The 19,756-nt window shown below is 42.9% G+C and overlaps 1 protein-coding gene across 1 annotated transcript; it reads right to left on the reverse strand.

Moving 5' to 3' along the window:
• Positions 1-1,482: 1,482 nt before the first annotated feature.
• On the reverse strand, positions 1,483-15,595 carry LOC142556977 (uncharacterized). The gene is made up of 2 exons (XM_075668458.1): positions 14,873-15,595; positions 1,483-1,891 (listed from the first exon to the last, which is right to left on the reverse strand). Exons 1-2 carry the CDS (start codon positions 15,093-15,095, stop codon positions 1,785-1,787), a joined length of 330 nt encoding a protein of 109 aa, XP_075524573.1. The 5' UTR covers positions 15,096-15,595; the 3' UTR covers positions 1,483-1,784.
• Positions 15,596-19,756: the final 4,161 nt, after the last annotated feature.

Here is a 19,756-nt window from a genome sequence, read left to right on the forward strand (position 1 = left end):
TATAATTATGCAAGCAACACTTCCAGTTGTCCTCACTAGCCTGTGATGCTAGTGCTATGATGACCGGCACGAGCCCTGTTGCAAAACTTTACACTGTCTTTACAGTACAAGCATATTATGCAATTGGTCCCAACAGCTATCAACACACTGACATCTTTTGTCATGGCAACTGTGTTTACGGCCCACTAGAGCCCACACTAATTTGGTTAGCTAAGTATCTTTTCCTGACTTTATTTGAATTTGTTTGGCAAAAATTGAATACTTATTATGAAGAGCAATGTTTCTTTTTGAATTTTAAGCCGGCTGCAGTGCTGTTATGTTAGTACGATGTCATGGCTCTCAAATTATTTCCGTATGTCAGGACCATTTTTGTTAAAAAGCTCTCAAAACTCACAAAGCTGAGTCTTTGGCTCCACAGATTGCGACAAAAGAGTTTAGTGGGTTTTCTGAGCCTCCTTTAAGAAACGTGACCACAACATATGAAATCATCTTGGAATCCATGCTCTCTATTTCTTTTATTCTTGTTTGAGTAATGTATTTAGGATTTGGGATAGCCAAATATATATTGAAATCCATGTTTTGTTTCCTGTTCTTGTCCAAGTAATGTATACTTGGTGTTTTGGGACCCACACCCCAACTAACTATAATAAAGCCTACTTTACTATTTTTCTACATATTAAACAGAAAAGCCTCGTTTTTTTGGGATACACTGTGAACCTTGTTTACTGATAGACTATTAACAAATCCCAAGCAAAGAGCCACTGTCCGAATTTCATGATGTCACAAGGATCTGGTATGAAAGGTTCAAGTACATCCTTATTTCTTTAATCTTTTCTGGCTTACAAAGACCCCTGCTCATAGTATGAATGGCATTTATGATTATTCAAAAGTGCAATTTACCAGTCTGGCATTACTTAACTTCATGTTCCCCTTCAGTCTTTTTAAGCTACGAATAAAGTTACGAGTTACGAATAAAAAGTTTGGAAGGAAGTGGGCTCACAATATCAATAACAGACAAATAGACAGACACTGTTACCACATCACAATTCCCACTAACACGAGCTTACAAATGTATTGAGCCTAAATGCTTTCAAATAAAGGGAGAGCATCAACATGTCTAAGCACGCAACAACATGTCTATGCAACTCAACAACTAAATACTTTAATCATTTTCAGTGAACAGGGTGCTACGTAATGAGAAAACAAAAGAAAACACTACAGAATGTCCTCCATCTAATGTGTATCCAAGGTAACGCACACAGCAAAGGGGACTTTTTTCAAGCAAAACATGAAACAAGCTAGACAGCCAGGGCATTCATGTCATTCCCAGAGTGAAACTGCTGTAAACAAGCTCATAGCAATGTTGACAATATCAGTAATTGACAGAGATTGCTAGCACATCGCAACTTCCACTAATACTACCTCCCGATTACAGTGAGCCTAAATATACTCATACACAGAATGTAACAGCACATATAAGCACATAGTTGAACAATACTTTAATCATCTGTAGCAAATGGGATGCTCCACAAAGTGGAATGAAACACACTATAATGTCATTCGTCAGTCATGCATATCTCAGCCACATGGCCAACATCAAAAAGAACCTTTTTGCAGCTGAATATAAAACAAGCCAGGCAACTAGGGCATTCATGTTGTTCCCAGGTTGAAACTGCCATAAGCAAGTTCGGAGCAACGCCACACCAGTGACTACAGGCACACAGGTGAATGGTGGCTTTAGTGGGAGCGGAGACTGGTCACATTCACGTCCGAGTCCTTAGTGCTCAAGGTCGTGGTGTTGAGTCGTCATTGGAGCGGACTAATGGGTCGCTGCGGCTGCTCGGTGGCCTGGGTTTGGACTGTGTGCGCGGCCCTTGCGCCTTCTTTCCTTCTGCAAACAATATGGCAGCCATGCACTGCATCTCAATCATTGCAACTTCACTGGCTGAGGCTCCCACGAGGCTCGCTAGCACACAAAGGACTACAGAAAAAAAAAAAAGGAAAAAAAAAGAATAAATAGGTGCGCATGCGCACATCTTTGATGGGAAACCAGGGGGCTGTGGCAGCCTAGGAACAGTGAAACAAACAGCTGTACCATCACATTGCGCCTTGAACTCTGCTTAGCAGTTGTCCCTTTGAGGTTTACAAACTGAGATACAAGCTTCACTGACTGTGTCCACTCAACATTTTGGCATAACTTGAACTATGGTAGGCTATGTAAGCAAAACAACGCCAGTTGCAGCAAAAAAAAAAAAAGAAAACAGACAAGAAAAGTGTGGCAAGAAAAACCATACAGGACAAGCACTGAGTACAAACGGTGTACTGTTAGGACCCACGTGATTTGAAAGTGTTTGAGCACCCTATTTCCTCTAGGTTACAAATATTTGGGTACACAATATACTGTCCCTGTTGGTAGTCAACAAATGTCCTGTCTGGTCTTTCTTGTTCTATTTTTCTCACATGTTTCTTCACCATAAAGCCTACCAACAAGCTCTCATTCAGTCTCTTTTAAAACACCACTCAGTTGCCATTTTCCATCAGCACAGTTGCTAGTAAAATATGACCACGACTGAGCCACCAACACGAATGTAAGCAGAGCACATTGTGATTCTGGACAAGTCTCCCAAATGTCATTATTTTCGGTTAACACCATGAGTAAGTTGTCCGAAAAGAAAGCACACAGAATAGCTTATCGCTCCCCTCTGTCCTTACCGCAGAACATTTCATTTTTGGTGGTTTTATGTTTTTATTGCCCTGTTCTAAAAAAATCAGTAGTATTACATCAAATTGTTGCTTCGCTGCCAGCACTTTGAAGGGACGTAAAGCAGACGAAATTGCTCAAGAAGATTTTCAAAATTATTACGTGAAATCTTAATGCAGCCAAAAAAGCCTGATCAAGCAGCACAGTTTGCGATTTTACCAAAACTAGCAGTAAAAATAAAGTCGAACATAAACATGTACCTCGGTTCTCAATTTTCTTTAAATAAGAGCAGACTAAGACAAATTCATGTGCATTTTCAAGATGAACGTCAGCCTATGATTCCCATACTATGCAAGGAAGACACTGCTTCTTAAATGTGGAGAACAGCAGTACATCACTTATTGTACAGGAAGCTTTTGTTTTGAGTCACTTTAGTAAGCATACAATTTTTTCTGCATACTATTGGGTTTTCAAGGAATTAATTTCAGGATGAAGAGAATCCATTACCTTCCTCAAACTTGATCGAATCTGCTCAGTACACCTCAAAGCAAGCTGACTTCGTAATGGAATTTGAGGTACATAGGTACCTCAATGTGCCCTGTCTAGTGTTCCTAGTAAAAGGGCATTCACAAAAACTTGTTAAAGCAATAAGATATCCAAATGCTTGTGTAATTCCACAAAAGCTCAGGCTGAAACCATCTGCACACTCTTGGTCACAGAAACGTCCACATGAAACAACTACAATTCTAATACAACCAAAAATACGGTCATTTAAAAATTGTACATCTAAATTGGCCAAAACATGCTTGTTACATCGTTTGACTGAGCAGGTGGATCTTCATTTTTTGATACTCACACCAATGCACTAAATACTGACAAAGCTGGCCAAAACCAGATACGGAGTTTGCAGTTTATATACACAAGACTTATAGAAGACTTCCAAAACCAATATTTGACAGCATGTTGAAAAGCTGTCAATCGAACTGATTCCTTTTTTTGGGGGGGTGGGGGAGGGGGGGTTACGATAAGGAAAGAGTTGAGATAAATGCTTGGTTTTCCTGTTAGCATATATACTTGCATCTAAGCTGCAAAAGATACATTTTTCATGCTATACAGAAATGTATGCTGTGGGTACTGTGATTAACACGACTGGCACACAGACATTAAATTAACCAACGAATCGGGGTCACAATGGACCGGCTAAGAAAGTGCATTATGATTACAACAATAATTGAAAGAAAAACATGGTAAAAAAGAAAGATGAGCTTCACAGCACTCGACAGCAGTCTTCATCTGGATTGACACTCTACCTGCTTGCACTTCACCTGTCAAATACAGTTTACTTATCTCCAAGTCATGTGCAAAAGATCGGCAGTTCAGAATGTTTGCATAAGTATGTCAACAAGGCATAATTATCATATTTTAATTTCCTTTGTGAATGGTTTTCACTGATGGCAGGCTCCCAACTAAGCGACAAATGTTGCCTCATTTGTCCTTGAGAATTCAGGATTTTTTCTACAGTTGCAGTGATTCAGAAGGTTAGTTCAAATGGCTAAACATTATGTCAACAGTGTTTGCATAACATCTTTGTTCTTTAATTTGAATATTCAAGATAGGTGTATCAGCTAAACAATGTAGACACATATTGCATCATAGTGTGGGGAGTGCAGTCAGCTTCTTCCGCTTTAGGCATTATTAGCGAACTGGCTTCATTGATTATGGTTAGTTAGCCATGCATGAAAGCCCCAATATGTGCCTGTACTTTTCTATGGAGAATAAAGCTTGTTATATTTCACTTAGCGCATCAAACATCAAATTAATTACCAATAACGAACATTCTTATGGTTTCACAGATGATCCAGAAATGTTTTCTATGCACACAAGTGTTCCAGGTACATTCGTTATCTAGCAATGGTTAATGTATGTGATTTAAAACTCCTGTATAGCATCACAAGAGGGGGATGCTAAATCAGTCTATACTGGTAAAGCACCATCTCAAAAATTTTAATTGCATTTCTTTTGCAGAAAAACATTAATTACTAGCAAAGAAACTATACGGCAAACTACGCTCTTAAATTAGTTCCTGAACAGCAGCGCAGAGTGGAAAGTGGGATGCTAGAGCTTTTAAGTACTATTTGTGTACATTTAGGTCATCTTAGTGCATATGAAGGTCTACAAACTTGCTAAACCAAGACTTTGGCTCCTTTAGAATGCCATATAGACCTTCTTTATTAATTAGTATGAAGCAGATGCTGTCAATGTCCTCAGCATCACCACTTTATTAAAACCACAAGGCATTGTTGCCACATGTCCCTTCCTGCATCCTTACCTGCTTACCAAAACTGCTTTCACAGCAAGATTGAATGCTTTTTGTATTCTAAAAGCATTACTAAACAAAGTCCAGTGCAATTTAAACTGAAAATATTAACTAAAATCTGGGATATTACGTGCCAAAACTATGTTTCAATTAAGACGCTCGCCAACCAACCTCTACACACTGGATTAATTTGGCCCCCTTGGTTTCTTCAGCATGCACCTAAATCTGTGCACACAAGCATTCTTTGCATTTCGTCCCCATCAAAGCGCCACCACAGTGGCTGGGATCAAACCCATGACCTCGAGCACAGCAATGGTATGGCCACTGAGCTATCAAGGTGGGTTGCAGCTTAACATTTTTCTCGTGTCCCCCCTCTAGGGTTCACTCTGCTGCCATGTTTGGAAAAGCAAGGTTATATAGTAAAGCCAGGTAAACATTCTCCGGTGGTCTCTCTCAATGCAAACTATAGTTAAAACCACAGGGCAAAAGGCAGCTCTAGAGCAGTGCGCTATTGCTGACATTCCCGCTCATTTCCACCAGAGCTTCAATAAATTCTTGCAATTTGAACGAATGCAAACAGTTTTGATGACACCAACAATCTCGTTTAATGACACACGGCAATATTTTTAATGTGCAAAGTTGCTCTTAGAGAACAAGTATTTTTGTTACAAACATAGGATAAAAAAAAGAGAGACATACCAGGTTCCGTATACATGTACAATACAAAGATCAGTGGGCAGGAAAGCTGAAGTATACGAATGCCATGGAAGATAAAAAAAACATTATCAACCATTTGGTAAATTTGCCATGGCCTACATCTTAAGGCACTTAAATTCCAGCTGCGAAAAAAAATTTCAGCTCTCTTCAAGATGAACACATTAAGACCTTTTAAATACCTATTACAGGTTTGTAATGTGCCTCGACATTTACTTTAACAGGTATAAACTGTAGTCAAGGGCGGCAATCTTATACTGAATAACACTTATGTTCTTTGGTGAAAATACATTCACTACCTACTTATTTACAGGTACTTCATCTCACTACGAGACTGTGTTCAAGGCAAATGTCGCACAACATGGTACTGCAGTCTCAGAAACTCAGAACAGCCTAAAGTGAACTGCACAGAAGCATTTTTTTCTGTTTTATTGCTGAAGAAAAACTCCACCGTAGCTGTCCACATTAAAAACTCGAGAAAAGCACAGTGATCTGTGTTTCTGTTCCAATACCTTTTAAAAAAAGATTCAGCACTTACAGCAGCTTTGTCATCACTGAAAATTCTCAACCAGATTGCATGTCTTTGGTCCCAATTATTCAAAAGCACATCTTTTTCTGTCTGCCTGGTTCGTCCGTGCTACTAGTTGCCTTCAATATTTATATGAACTTAGTTACTTTAGTTACTATGTCTATTAGTTACTAACCAGGAATACTAATTGACTGGCATTAAAATGAGTAAAGCAAGTCTGTGTTATCAGAGCAGAGAGCTCCTGTAGAGACAGTGTCATATATATAGTTATTTGCACTTTTACGGAAATGCAAAAATGCAGTGTACACATCTGACATTTGTCTTTCATTTTTTTCCCTGAGAAAACACATAAACAAACATGCGAAGTGCTTTAGGAAACATTGTGGACAAAGAAATGTAACCTTGCTGATAAGTCTGATTGAAAAATCATCAGCAAGTCCGAAATCTTTCAGTCTTGTTAGAATAGAAGCACCAGGTCACTGTACAGTTCAAGCTCCCACCATTAACAACAGAAAGCCTACCAACAGGCCCAACAGTGACAAGAGACCCACAAGAAACACTGAATTAGAGCAATTTCTACACAAGCATGGCTCCCATATATAGCAATAAAAATGCATGTAAGCACACCTGCAAAGTTCACATGATTAATTGCATCCAAGCAACAACAGGAACAATGGGACTCAATCTAACAGAATGTCACTTTTGCAACTGGCCTGATGCTTTAGACACAGCAGAAAGTTGTGAGCATTTCTCCCATACGGAATAAAATTAATGTTGATTGAGCATTGTCCTGCTTGGCTGAAACACAAGTTGGCTACTGTGTGTAAGAGAGGAAGTGAATGAGCATACAGAAAGATTGCTTGTGGCTTCCTTTATGGCTCGGTTAGAGCCATAATGAAGCATTGTTGTAATATTGTATGTCAACACATGCGACTTCCCTGACTGCGGTTAAATAAAAGAATCGCTTCCAGAGCACACCCTGAACATCCAAAAAAAGAAGCACAAATGTAGCACAAAAAGTAAGCGTTGATGAATTTGAGTTACCTCACTCCTAACAAGTATTGAGGCAAGTTGGTAAGGATTCAGATTTGGGGAAAGCAAATGTGGAAAATGCAGACGACAGTGCAAGGAAAGCAACATAAACTACCATTTGTACTGTCCTTTTCACCTCTCTTGTGTCCATGTTTCTTATGCGTGTTTCTTTAAAATGCCAAAAATCTCTTTCAAATGACATATGATATAAAGTCTTCAAGAGCAAGTGCGCACCATATTATTTACAAATAACAGCTGGCTTTGATCATAACACACTATATCTTAACCTTCTCTGAGCATTCTTGCACATACTGAACTGTAGCAAAGTTCTTGTTGCATTCCCTACATAAGAATAGTTCATAAATGGACAGCAGATGAGCAGCCGGACTACCCGCCGATCATGATTAACGCAACAAGAGGTAATGCATAGGTACATCCCACACAAAATTTACATGTGAAGTCCTTTTTTTTTTTTGCATGAGATCTGTGCTTTTGTAGCAAGAATTACATGCTGGACAATCACAAACAACTGCTATGCATGGTGAGTTTTTATAATGGACCTCTGCCCCTTCGCCGCAAGAGTTCTGCATTGGACAATCACAGCAGCCCATTCAATACTAAGGCACAGATAATCCTTATACAGGGTGTCCCAACTATCGTACACCCAGATTTAGAAGTATGCAAATGCCACATAGCTGGACAGAATCATGGTAATATTGTTTGCCGTCGCTTGGAGATAACCAGATTTTTTGCATTCTGCCTAAATACATCATTAGTCATAATTAATCAACTTCTCGAACATTATAACTAGATGAAAAGCGTCTACGAGAAAATTGAAGAGTAACACGAGAAACTCCCGATACAGCCTCCTGTTGCTCAATATGTGCTACATAAAAGCGTTTTTCCGAACTTGAAAGAAGCCCGCGAATACATGCAAAATTCGGGCATGACTGGCCGCTCGAGGCACTTTGCATGTATTCACGGACTTCTTTCATGCATGAAAAAACACTTTTATGCAGCACGTACCGAGCAACAGAAAGCTGAATTGCTGAATTAGGAGTTGCTTATGTTGCTCTACAATTTCCCATTGACACTTCTTTTGTAACTATAATATGTGAGAAGTTGATTAAGTAATTAGGACAAATAATGTAATGTAGGCAGAACAAAAGATTATGAGTATCTCCAAGCGACAGCAAACAACATTACCTTGGTTCTGTCTAGCTATGTGGCATTTGCATATATTTATAAATCTTGGCGCACGATAGTTGAGACACCCTGTATATCACAGGCGACTCTAACTTATAAGTTTGGTCAATTGATCATTGATCATTTCTTCACTGTCCATCAATAAATCATCCAAGCAACAGTTCTACATGTTCAACAATGTGGTGTCAACATTGCAATTCTAGCTGTCACTGCATCAACAGCATTAACATACATATAACCCAGTTAACAGGAGCCCAAAAACCCCAGCAGCATGCAAGGATGTCTTGGACATCATTCTTTTTTCAAAAACAATGCAATGTACATCAATAATTTGAAGAGAACACAAGTTTGTCAAGCTGACAAGGGAAACCAGTCAAAGGAAAGGCCTGCTGCAGTTGTGTTACTCTATTGAAGAAATATTGGGTGGTTTAAAGTAATGAAAGAATTCAAAAATCTCATACTAGTTCTAATAATACAATATGTTTGAAAATGTGGTTTTGACAGAAATGCGTAGAAATTTTTTTTAAAATAAAGAAATGCCTTGCGGTCTGAGTACTTAATCAGGAGGTGGCACTGTTGCAGTGAACAAAAATATTTGACCAGCATGCTTCATCACTGTGAATTATATGTAGTCCTTTGTTATTGGTAAGCAATTAACTAGCACACAGAATGTGCATGTATCAAGTTCTGTATGTGACATTAAAATACACAATTTTTTGAAATTTTTAATGGCCTGGAAGAAATTGGTTGCTTTCATACATTTTTCCGGGAATAATTGGAAATAACTTCGGTTTCACACTTCCCACTATAAACATCTGTAGCTGGGCAATTCATCCCGCTATACAGGTAAAATATATGAACGGACTGTCAATATATTTTATTTGCTTGACTAGACATACAACATTAAGCAGATCTTTCACAGTCGACTTGACATCAAAGTAAATATTCTACAAAGACAGTTTATTTAAGAACAGAGAGACATAATACAAGAACGCTAGCACACTACCTATTCTGTATTGGTACTAACTGCTTTCATTTGGGGACTTCCTGGTTTAAATGTAAAGTTTAGGTTTGACCTTTTGGTCCCCTTTCTGCACAAAATATTGTTTAGATTTGAAAATCTTTCTGTGCCTTGAAAACCTTGGCAAATATTTCAGGTGCTAAGAAAAACAAAACTGAAAAGAAAAAGTTTTTTTTTTTTTTTCATTCACATCTCTACTGTTACAGGGAGAAAAAGTGTGGTTATTCCACAGGGTGGCATCACCATCCATCTTATTGCTTTTGCTTCCTTTCTGCCTGACAGCACCTCTGCTCACTGCAAGACTGGACTATTTGTATTTCCAGAAGCTGTCAATTTGTGTTGTTTAAGATTTCTCTTGAGTGCTACTTTCATTTCAATTGGTAAATTACACTTCAGAAACACCGTAAATGTAAGTCTTGCCATGAGAGGAGGCTCTGTGAGCAGCAAGGGATGCAGGAACGAAATACGGGTGCCAACGGCAACTTGACACTCCAGCACAGTTTCTCTGTCACATCCTAGGTTTTGACGGCAACCGGCTCACAGCTGCTTTAGTGCCTAATGATTAAAGAACTGCGCTGTGTTCAAGGGTAAGAAAAGACTCAAGGTCACAAATATTGGGAAGTTATCTTCCGCATAGCCGAGATGTGCGAAAAATATAAAGAAATCTACAGCCCAATACTGGCATATTAACTGTGGGAACTCCACTTCATTTTCTCTGCAACATTAAGCCCTTTTTTTTGTGCTAAAGAAACATAAATACCGCATAGTTTCGAAAGAAAGCAATGCTACCAGTCTACACGGCTAGCATTCTTCTTGTTGTCCATTGAACTGAAGCTTTGGTGCTAGTAGCACCTTATAAGCTGTGCCATGCATCTCAGTTCATGTTTGAGGGGAAACAGTACGGATATTTCTTGTGCACAAAGTTGGGATAATTGCTTTCTGCACTAGTACTGTGAACGCTTATGGTGTGACCCATATCCTTCATCTCGCCAATCTCAGCCACCTGTTGATGTGATCTGGTTTTCATGTCCAGCTACCATGCCTCAACGTGGTTAACAGCGCGGCACTCTGACCACAGAAATGTCGGTTAAACTACTGCCTGGGCACATTTGAAATAACTATCACATACTGCAGTCATGTTTTACACTACAAAGGCAATGTGCAGTACATTTCTACCTTTCATGATGTTAAAAATGCAATGCTTAGTCATTGTTATGACGTCTCTCATATCCACATTAAGTCCTCCGGGCTGTGGGCTCGTGTGGCAACCACTCAGTCACTGTCTAGGTACTTTATGAGCTATATTTCAGGGCCCATAGTCCCCCAAACAGCTGTCTTACATAACTCTATGATTGAATTCAAAGCATGAAGCACAGCAAGCAATACGATATCAAGATTATAGTCGCAGTAGAGGCCAATCGTAAATAGAACTTCTGTAATTAGATTTCGTGACAACACAGCCTGATCTGCACCATAAACTAGGACTGCACCTGCAATTGAGGTTGTCGCGAGTGCGAAAGGACGGCTAGAAATAGGTATTTCAGAAGCGCTCACAATATCAAAACAAAAAGACGTGAGCATAAGCGCTCCTTCAATTCTGCTCACAGATGTCGAGATAAGTCTTGTAACATGTGAAGTGCACATGTTACTTTCACAAATGATTTTACATTACACTGACAAATGACTTCACTTTCTTTTTTACTGCTCACATCCTTTCTCATTCCTTTGTTCATTTTTCAGTGACACAGCAGTTCATGTCACCCCCTTTTCATCATATATAAACATTTGCTTCACTCAAATAAAATCAGTTGGTAGTTTGTAATTTCATACAATCAGTTGTGCCATCCCTTTTCATTTGTTTTGTTCCATGTTAAAAAGATATTGCAAGAAAACTACGACGTTGGTTGTCAGTGGCTAGAGATTTCGTTTTAGCACTTTGGTGCTTGAAGGTGCAACTAATCTCCGCGCTTACAGCATGTCTAACCACACTATGATCTCACATTGCACGTTCATGTAACCACATGTAATATGTATTTGTTCTAAATTGCAGTTTCGTGCCTACACTTCATGTATCCCCATGAAACATGGCTAAATTACCAAGCACGGTAAATGAGCTCCAAGGCCGGCATTTACGAGAACTGCATCACTCGCAATATTGTGGGCAAGCAAGATCAGACTTGAGCAAAGGAAACAAGCCAGAAAATGTCACACTGCAAAGCACTTGGTGTTTGTCAAAAAGTGAAATGTTTATTTTCTTCGTCCTCTAATCAATTGTTATCGTCACATTGTTCGTCATAAGCATTTACATAATTCTTGTTTGATAAGCATAACAGTGGTGTGCGTATCTATGTATACGATATGAAATAATTAATGAACAGTCACATTTAATATGAGCTGAAACACAGTGCCCACGGTCAAAGGAGCTACAAGACTGCACGGTAGTGCAGACACACGAAAAATTGGTTTAATAAATACCGCTAATTTGACAGTGTTTAATTTGTCATACGTTGGTGCCTCCATGAGCCCCTTCGACCACAGGCACCGTGTTTGGTTTGATCACAACCATTATTGTGTTGCAGTGCTGTAGCGTAAGAAATTGGAGGAGGAGCATTATGCTGCAGTGAAGAGACTTCTTTTTTTCTCCGCTTTTCATAGGTACGTCTTCAGAACAATCAACTTCGAATTCCACTTCAAGTTGCTCACCATTACCAACAATGGAAGCCGACAGAGCAAGAGTGACCGCAGCAGGATGTAACAGCAAAAGGAACAACAAAGCAGACTTTCATAGAAATCGTGTTCAATACTTCATGGAGAGAAATTGTGACATCACCCCAACTACCGGAAGTGATAAAGTGCTGATGCATTGTTACTGAGATTGACTGCATCAGGATGCGATAGCAAAACAAAGTGTAGGACAAACTTTCATAAACTGTGCCATTACTCATGGACAGAAATTGTATGACATTATTGCAACTACCGGAAAGTGATGAAGTGCAAACATGTCTACTGTGCAACATCGACAGATGTTACACAGATGTGTCACATAAGCATACTGTTTGTGCCATTGTGTTTAACAAGCACTTTCGCAAACATCTTCTGAGGTAGATTGCCTCCACCAGTTGTCACAGAAGCAGGTGAATCATTTGTAGTTGTGCTGTGACCAACACTTCCTTTTAAAGCTTTTTTTTCTGCCACTGTTATGCTCTGAAATATGAGGAGGATGGCTGTTGCTGGCTGCAGCCTGGTTTAGCCTCGCAATGCTGCCGGAAATATTTTAATATGGTTTTCATATTTCTGCAACTCAAAATTGTGCCCTTCGGGTGCTCTGCATAAATGAGCAAGTAATTTTGGTGCTTTCATGGCCGCGCACAGCACAAGGGCCGATATGTAGGCAACTCACTTTCGTCGTTTTATTTTTGGCTGTAATGAAAAGGGGTAAAGAATTCTTTGATATTGTGGCCCATTTCAGTGCCATATTCTTGAGAGAGTTATTCACATTGTTGTCTTTTCTTATCTGTAGAGGTTTCTTTTCTCTTGTTCACCGCTTGTAGAATTTGTTCATGTCACTATCCACCCTTATCTGTATAAATTTCTCTTATCTTGTTCACTAGTAAAATATGTAATAGTCCAAACAGGGCTGACGGTACTTACAAGCCAAAAAGAACAGTTATAATTTGAGCATTTTCCTAACTTCAACCGCAAGGAATATCTAAAGTATGTGCACCTATACCAGCGAATCAAGAGAGGAACCTATTCACACAGGCACACTGAAGAATGGTTACGTAAATTACTAATTCACATTACGTATGTTTTTCGTACCTTTATGCCAGCTAGTCACATAGAAGCACTGACATGAGATTTTCCACTTGTAATATTTTTTTTTTCTTGAGGGGGGGGGGGCTGAAGGGGTTATATGATGGTCTAAAACCCTGTAAACCTTGGAAAATCATGGCAAGCGTCACAACTCCAAATATGTTTTGCCAGGATACAGAGTATGTGTATGCATTGTGATGTCATGAAACACCTCAATCATTTCTGCAATCACGGTGGCTTCTACACACAGGTGCAGCAAGAGGAAACATGCACAAGACTTCTTTTCTTTAGAAAATCATCATCGATAGCTCTACTGCTACACGACATAAGCAAATTTTGTTCTATGTCATGACATCCTGATAAGGTCAATGATGCCGGGTCTGGCATTTCAGGACCAACTTTAGCATCTACTTAAAATATTGATTTCCCAGTCCTCATATACGCTAAATTTCATCCTTTTACATAGAAGAAGCATAAATATGGGTCTTAATTTCCTTAGGTGCTTAACCGAAAACAGAAAAACAAGCCTAAGCAGCGGTGCCTTCTCGACTAGTGCAAAGCTCCAACCGTGCTGACGAATATAAGAAGCAGTTGGTTAGCTGAAGATGCTGGCTTGGCTAAAGAACTAGACCACTGCTGACTTGGTGACAGCAGCCGTAGGTCTTAGGGGTGTCGCACAAAGCTGAGATTTCACATATTTTGAAAGTGGTGCACCATTTCATGCCCTCTAGCCCAGTCCCACTATCCAGTGAAGGAAGGCAAACCAAATGGAACATATATATGACGTAAAACGTGATACGCCGTCTGGTTGAAGAGAACAAACGATGCTACGCGAAACCTACACGACAGCTGTGCTCGACGTCTCACGAGCGCAGTAACACGGATGATGGATTCCAACCATTATGCCCTCGAATCTCTAGCAGAGAGCTTTAACAGGTGTTGTGCAAGATCACACGCACTGCGCCGGCGGCGAATGATGACGGCAGGTTTGTCCAAAGCGAAAACACGACCGCGAGACCGGCATTGCAGTCATCGCATAACCCATACTTCCGGTCGCAGTCGCGTGCAAGTACTCAGCGCGTGCTGCTCCGGCGGAGCGCAGGCGGCGCGTTACGATCCCAACACCGCGGCCCCGAGCTCGCGCGGATCTTACGCAAGCACCGACGCAAAGTTTGTCAGCGTGCATTGGTGCGACGCGGTACACAGGCCCCAGCGGCTGCTTTTTTACACGCGCCGGTGACTCGGCCCGTGTGCGCGGAGCTGGCGGGCGCCAGCTACAAGTGGCTCTCAACTGCCGGCTCCTCGCTGCGAGCGCGCGAGAGAAGAGATTACGAGAAAAACATTTCCGAAACTAGGCGCTCGCGGAAGAGGCTGCACGATGCGGCGGCGAAACCAGCGGGAGGCCGGGCGGAGGCCAAACCCGAGGGAGGTGGGCGCGCCGCGCTACTTTCGGGGTCGGCCCCGGCCGCTGCTTCCGGGGAAGCCGGCGGCCGGTTAGGCCTAGGGCCGGGAACCGAGAGGGGGGCCCGAATCACTCACTGGGCATGGGCTCCTCGTCGTCGCTGTAGATGGCCTCGTCGTTCTCGGCGATCGCCGGCGGGCGGCCCGATGACGCGCTGCGCTGGCGCTCGTCGCGCAGCCCGGAGAAGTAGCGCGCCGCGTACTCCACCAGGTCGCTGGGCCGCTCGATCATCACGTTCACCGTGAACTCGAGCAGCAGGTTCGTCAGCTCCGGCGGGACGTCGTACCGCGGACGGTTCATGCTGCCGCCGGCTTTCTAGCAGTACATCCGCACCGGAGCACCACTGCACGCGGGGCACCACCACCACCACAAACAAGCAGAGGACGGGAGGAGGTCGCGCTCGGAGGACACGCACTTTCGCCCCCAAACAGCGGCGCGCAGCCACACACGATCCGCTCGCTGCTGCTTCTGCGGCCTTTTGCTTTCTTTTCCCCCTCGCGCCCGCTAATGAAGGGACCGACCGAGCCACGCGCCGTCTGCTACCGCGGTGCCGATGCAGCCGCTGCCGCCGCTGCTGTCGATGGCGCCACCAGGTGATTGGCCAAGCCTGTCGGCGAATTGGAAAAAGAGAAGGGCTCACCGCGCCGGTGTGCGCGAGCGTCCGCTCGCGCTGCTAAAATTGGCTCCAAATTCAATCTGCCGGGCAGGGAAAAGTTTCGATACAAATGGCACGAAACGGCCGTGTACGGCGTGATGTTTCTCTGCAGCCGCACCCTGGGGCAACGGCGGTAGCGGCTAAGGGAATCTGCTCGGCGGGAAACAATAACTCATTGCCTCGCGAGGAGGCGCGTGTTTCTTTTTTCGGCTGCTTGTTTTCATTACAGAACTCCTTGCGGCTTACGTATACGCTCGTGTCCGGCGCCGGTGTTCGACATTCAGCAGGTGGTTGCGCAGCTGCTGATGGAAAAGCTTTCGACGACACATAAGCACGCAGCTGGCTGCTTGGGATGCGTCAAGAGGGGTGCGCTATACAGCGTTTCATCGCTTCCTCGCGCTGTGTCCCGATTCTGCTGGAAACAGGAAACATGTGACATTAACGCTGACTGGCCTTTGTTAGCATGAGAAAACAAAATAAATATGATCAGCGAGCTCCTAGTGATATTCCGCCGCGTTATTCTGACTCTGCGGTGCCGTGTGGGTAATTTTAGTTAGAATATTTCAGTGCAAGGACGAGGACGAATCAACATAATTTGTTCGAGCTTGGTGTCACTTTATTTTGCGCACAGAGCGGATTTGAAAAATATCGCCTTACGTTAATTCCTTTTTAGCCCCCGTAGAAGTGGCGCACAGGTCGTGACGCATAAATTCGGAGGTAAAGATTCCCAGCCGTATTTCAACGGACGTTCCCTTAAACACTCGCGTACTTAGATTTAGGTACACATTTAAGAACCCCATGTGGTCGAAATTAACTTGGAGTCTTCCACGCCCGCGGTACGCTTTACAGCAGCTCACTGCGCGGTTTCTCGGGGTCACAACCCGCCAGCGGCGTAGCCAGGGACGTGACTTACGTTCAGCCCCCTCCCCCCCCCCCCCCAAAAAAAAATGTTTTTCGGGCTGTCATGCACCGCCGGCCAAACAACTCCCAGCGTCGGAAATCATTCTATATTTTGTCTAGAATGTCTTTTTCACGCTCGAAAACACATTTCAGCGCGAACATTGCAAACTCGGGCTCGATTTCGCGACAACGCCCATGCACCGGGAGTCACATGACGCAAGGAGCCCCATCCGAACACAAGGTTTCAAGGGCGTTTTGACGGCGAGCGGGCTCGTCGCGGTATCTCGCGGAGGCCGCGGAATCTACGTAGCGCATGGATTTGAATTTCAGAACTTTGTGGCTATAAAGTTCTCATTGGTGCATTGTCACTTCCAAAGTCGTGCTTTTGATTTTCAATTCCGGAACATTGTGGGTTTAATGTTGAGATAAACATTTGACGCCAAATTTGCCATCTCTAAATTCGCCATCGGACCATACAAAGAGACAAGCCAAATTAACACACTATCAGGCAAGTTGACAAAACACGCAGCGAGGTCCGATGAGACGAAGCGTTGTGGTGGTCCATTTCTGCCGTCATGTCACAGAAAAGAATATCAACATTTTTTTCACCTGCGCCAAAGCATCCATGTCAAGACACAAAAGTCAGAAAACATAACTACGTTCTTACTTTTTTTCCTACTTTGACTTTTATTCGCGAGCACACATTCAGCCTTTTCAATTTTTTTCTTCTCGCTGCCAGGGGGCTGGCAGAGCCAGCTTGCGTTTTTCTCGTGTTGCCCCGACCCTCGCGCGGCGCACTTCGATGCGCATTCGTTTTTCTCTGGCCGAGTTTTGGAAGCTTTCTGGCTAACGAGAAAAAGAAATAATGGCCGCTCGCCTCCATCACTGCGAGGACTCGACCGATTGCAACGCGTTCGCTTGAGTGCAACCTCTCGGGAAAATCTTGTCTCGCCGGTGCAGAATACCGAGATCTATGAGTATGGTTCTCGGTGGACCAAGCGTCTCACGTTTTCTTCAATATTCCTTCGGTAGCCACATTAGGTACCCAAATTAGGCATTCGACTGTGGCCAACATGCTTTTCTTTCATTACGGTGCCCCGCCCCACGAAAGAAAAAAAAAAAAAAGAAGACATTGTTACGGCGCAGCGAATTGTCGCATGGTGAAAGTTCTATTTTGTTACTTCTTTCGCGGAAAGTAATGGGCGACTGGACGCTACCGTTGCCCGAGACTCTTATATTATTGCGATAGTAATCATCTGGGCACTCCAGGCGCATTCCCGCCGTCGCCGTCGAACTCATGTTCCGTAAAGTCCATGGGCGATAACATCGTGACCGCGCCGCATGCTGCACGTGCGGGTGAAACCGTGGGGGGGGGGGGGGGGGGGGGGGAGCCGACGACGGTGGCTCAGTCTTGTGTGTGCAAGGGAGAAAAGCAGGGACGAAGCGGGCAGCCTTCCGTCGCGCGCGATACGCCGGGAGGAATGGAGGAAAGGAGGGGGGCGGGCCTTAGGATTATGCGATCTGTGAATATGTGATTGCCCAACATATTTATTCGCATTGTTAGACGCATTATATACAGGGACTTTTCATAGTTATGTAGATTTAGTGGAGATTTATATGCATATTTAAATATTTTGTTGCCAGGTTTTGTGTATACGTGCAGTGAACTTCGTTTCCAGAGACACTTTTTTGCCCTTTATCAAGTTGCATGTTAAGCTGCATCTTCGCATTTGTATATTCCATTGTATCCTTGCAATTATAATGTACGATGGCGAGTCAAATGAAAGTGAGCCAACTCAGACCGCGCAATAATGGTTCGGTTCATTATCTGCGAGGCATGCGCGTAGTACACTGGCATCTCTCATTTAGAAAAGTGACACGCAAGTATGAGGATAAATGTTCTTTAATGCTCTAATACATAGGGTTGCACATGGTTGCGTGACATAAGGACCGCTCAAAAAAAAAAAAAAACAGCGTGGTGTCGTGGGGTTTTTGACAGCTGAAGGTGTTCCCCCCCCACCCCCCCACCCACCCCCAAATTTTTTTTGTCGCCGTATATGGCAGCCGTGTACTTTGAACATTGCATGTCATTGACCACTGTGAAGCGTTGGAGGAAGCGGTTAAAAGAAGGACGAAAAATTTTCAAGGACGATCCAAGACGGGGCAAAAGCCACCGTACAATCGTCCCCAACACAATTGCAAAGGTTGATGAGCTGATGAGACAAGAACGGAGGATAAACATCGATGAACTGGCAGAGCGTATGAACATCAGTCGCGGTTCGGTTCACACCGTAATTCATGAACATCTCGGTCATCGGCTCTTGCGTGCGCAATGGGTGCCCAAGATTTTAAACCACCGCCAGAAGGCGGAGAGGTTCGGCGCTGCCTTGACTCACCTGATCCGGTATCACAATGAGGGTGACGACTTCTTGTGTGCAATTGTCACGGGGGACGAATAATGGTGCCGCTACTACGAGCCTGAAACACGACGACAATGCTTACCGAGGAAACATTCGAATTCACCACCCCTAAAGAAAGCAAAGGCCGTCATTTCCGCCGGGAGGTGTTGTTGACCTTTTTTTCGATCGTCAGGGGTCATTACTGATCGAATTTGCTAAACCTTGAGCGACAATATCAATCGTTTCCGATATTGTGAAGCACCAGATCGGGTGCGTGTCGCAATCAAGAACAAACGACGTGGAAAATTAAAAAATTCGGTCATCTTGCTCCACAACAATGCCCGTCCCCGCGTCGTTGATGTAGTTAACACAAAACTGGCAAAGTTCAGATGGGAAACTCTGCAACATCCGCCATATAGCCCAGACCTGTCGCCTTGTGACTTCCTTGTACAATTTGGGAAAATTTAAAAAAAAAGAACAGCTCAAGGGAACCAGATTTGTGTCGGACGATGACGTTAAAGAGTCAATTACGGACTTCTTGAAGCAGCAACTCAATGACACTTATGAGACAGGAATCACGCGACTCGTTAGCCAGTGGGACAAATGTCTCAATTTTCATGAAGACTACTTTTAAATAGAGTGCCACGTTTGTCATATATTCGCATTGGCTTACTTTCATTTGACTCGCCCTCGTATATTTTTCAGAACCTCAGCTTTTTATACGTGCTCTCCGTTGCGACTATACTTTAGCTGCAAATTACCCACAATACACTACCGGTGACAGCTGCTCCTGCGTAATACATTGTAACAAAGGACAGCGTCATTGAGATTTTCCCTGGCCGTAGCATATGTACAAACATCTAAAAAAGTTCTCGATTACGAAAGTTTCATTAAAATATTTGTCCTCAACTTATAGACGTGTAAATTAAATGTAAGGTCCTTTCATGACCTTACATTTTTCCTATCAGCGCCATGCACTGCTTTGCTGGTTTCAAACTGATATAGTT

Source organism: Dermacentor variabilis, chromosome 9 (assembly GCF_050947875.1).
Source record: "Dermacentor variabilis isolate Ectoservices chromosome 9, ASM5094787v1, whole genome shotgun sequence".
Classification (NCBI taxonomy): domain Eukaryota; kingdom Metazoa; phylum Arthropoda; class Arachnida; order Ixodida; family Ixodidae; genus Dermacentor; species Dermacentor variabilis.

Excerpts from the sequence above, each read along its gene's own strand:
- LOC142556977 (XM_075668458.1), bottom strand. The coding sequence starts at position 15,095 with ATGAACCGTCCGCGGTACGACGTCCCGCCGGAGCTGACGAACCTGCTG. Across the intron at positions 1,892-14,872 it reads CGACGAGGAGCCCATGCCCA|AAGGAAAGAAGGCGCAAGGG; the intron begins GTGAGTGATTCG and ends TATTGTTTGCAG.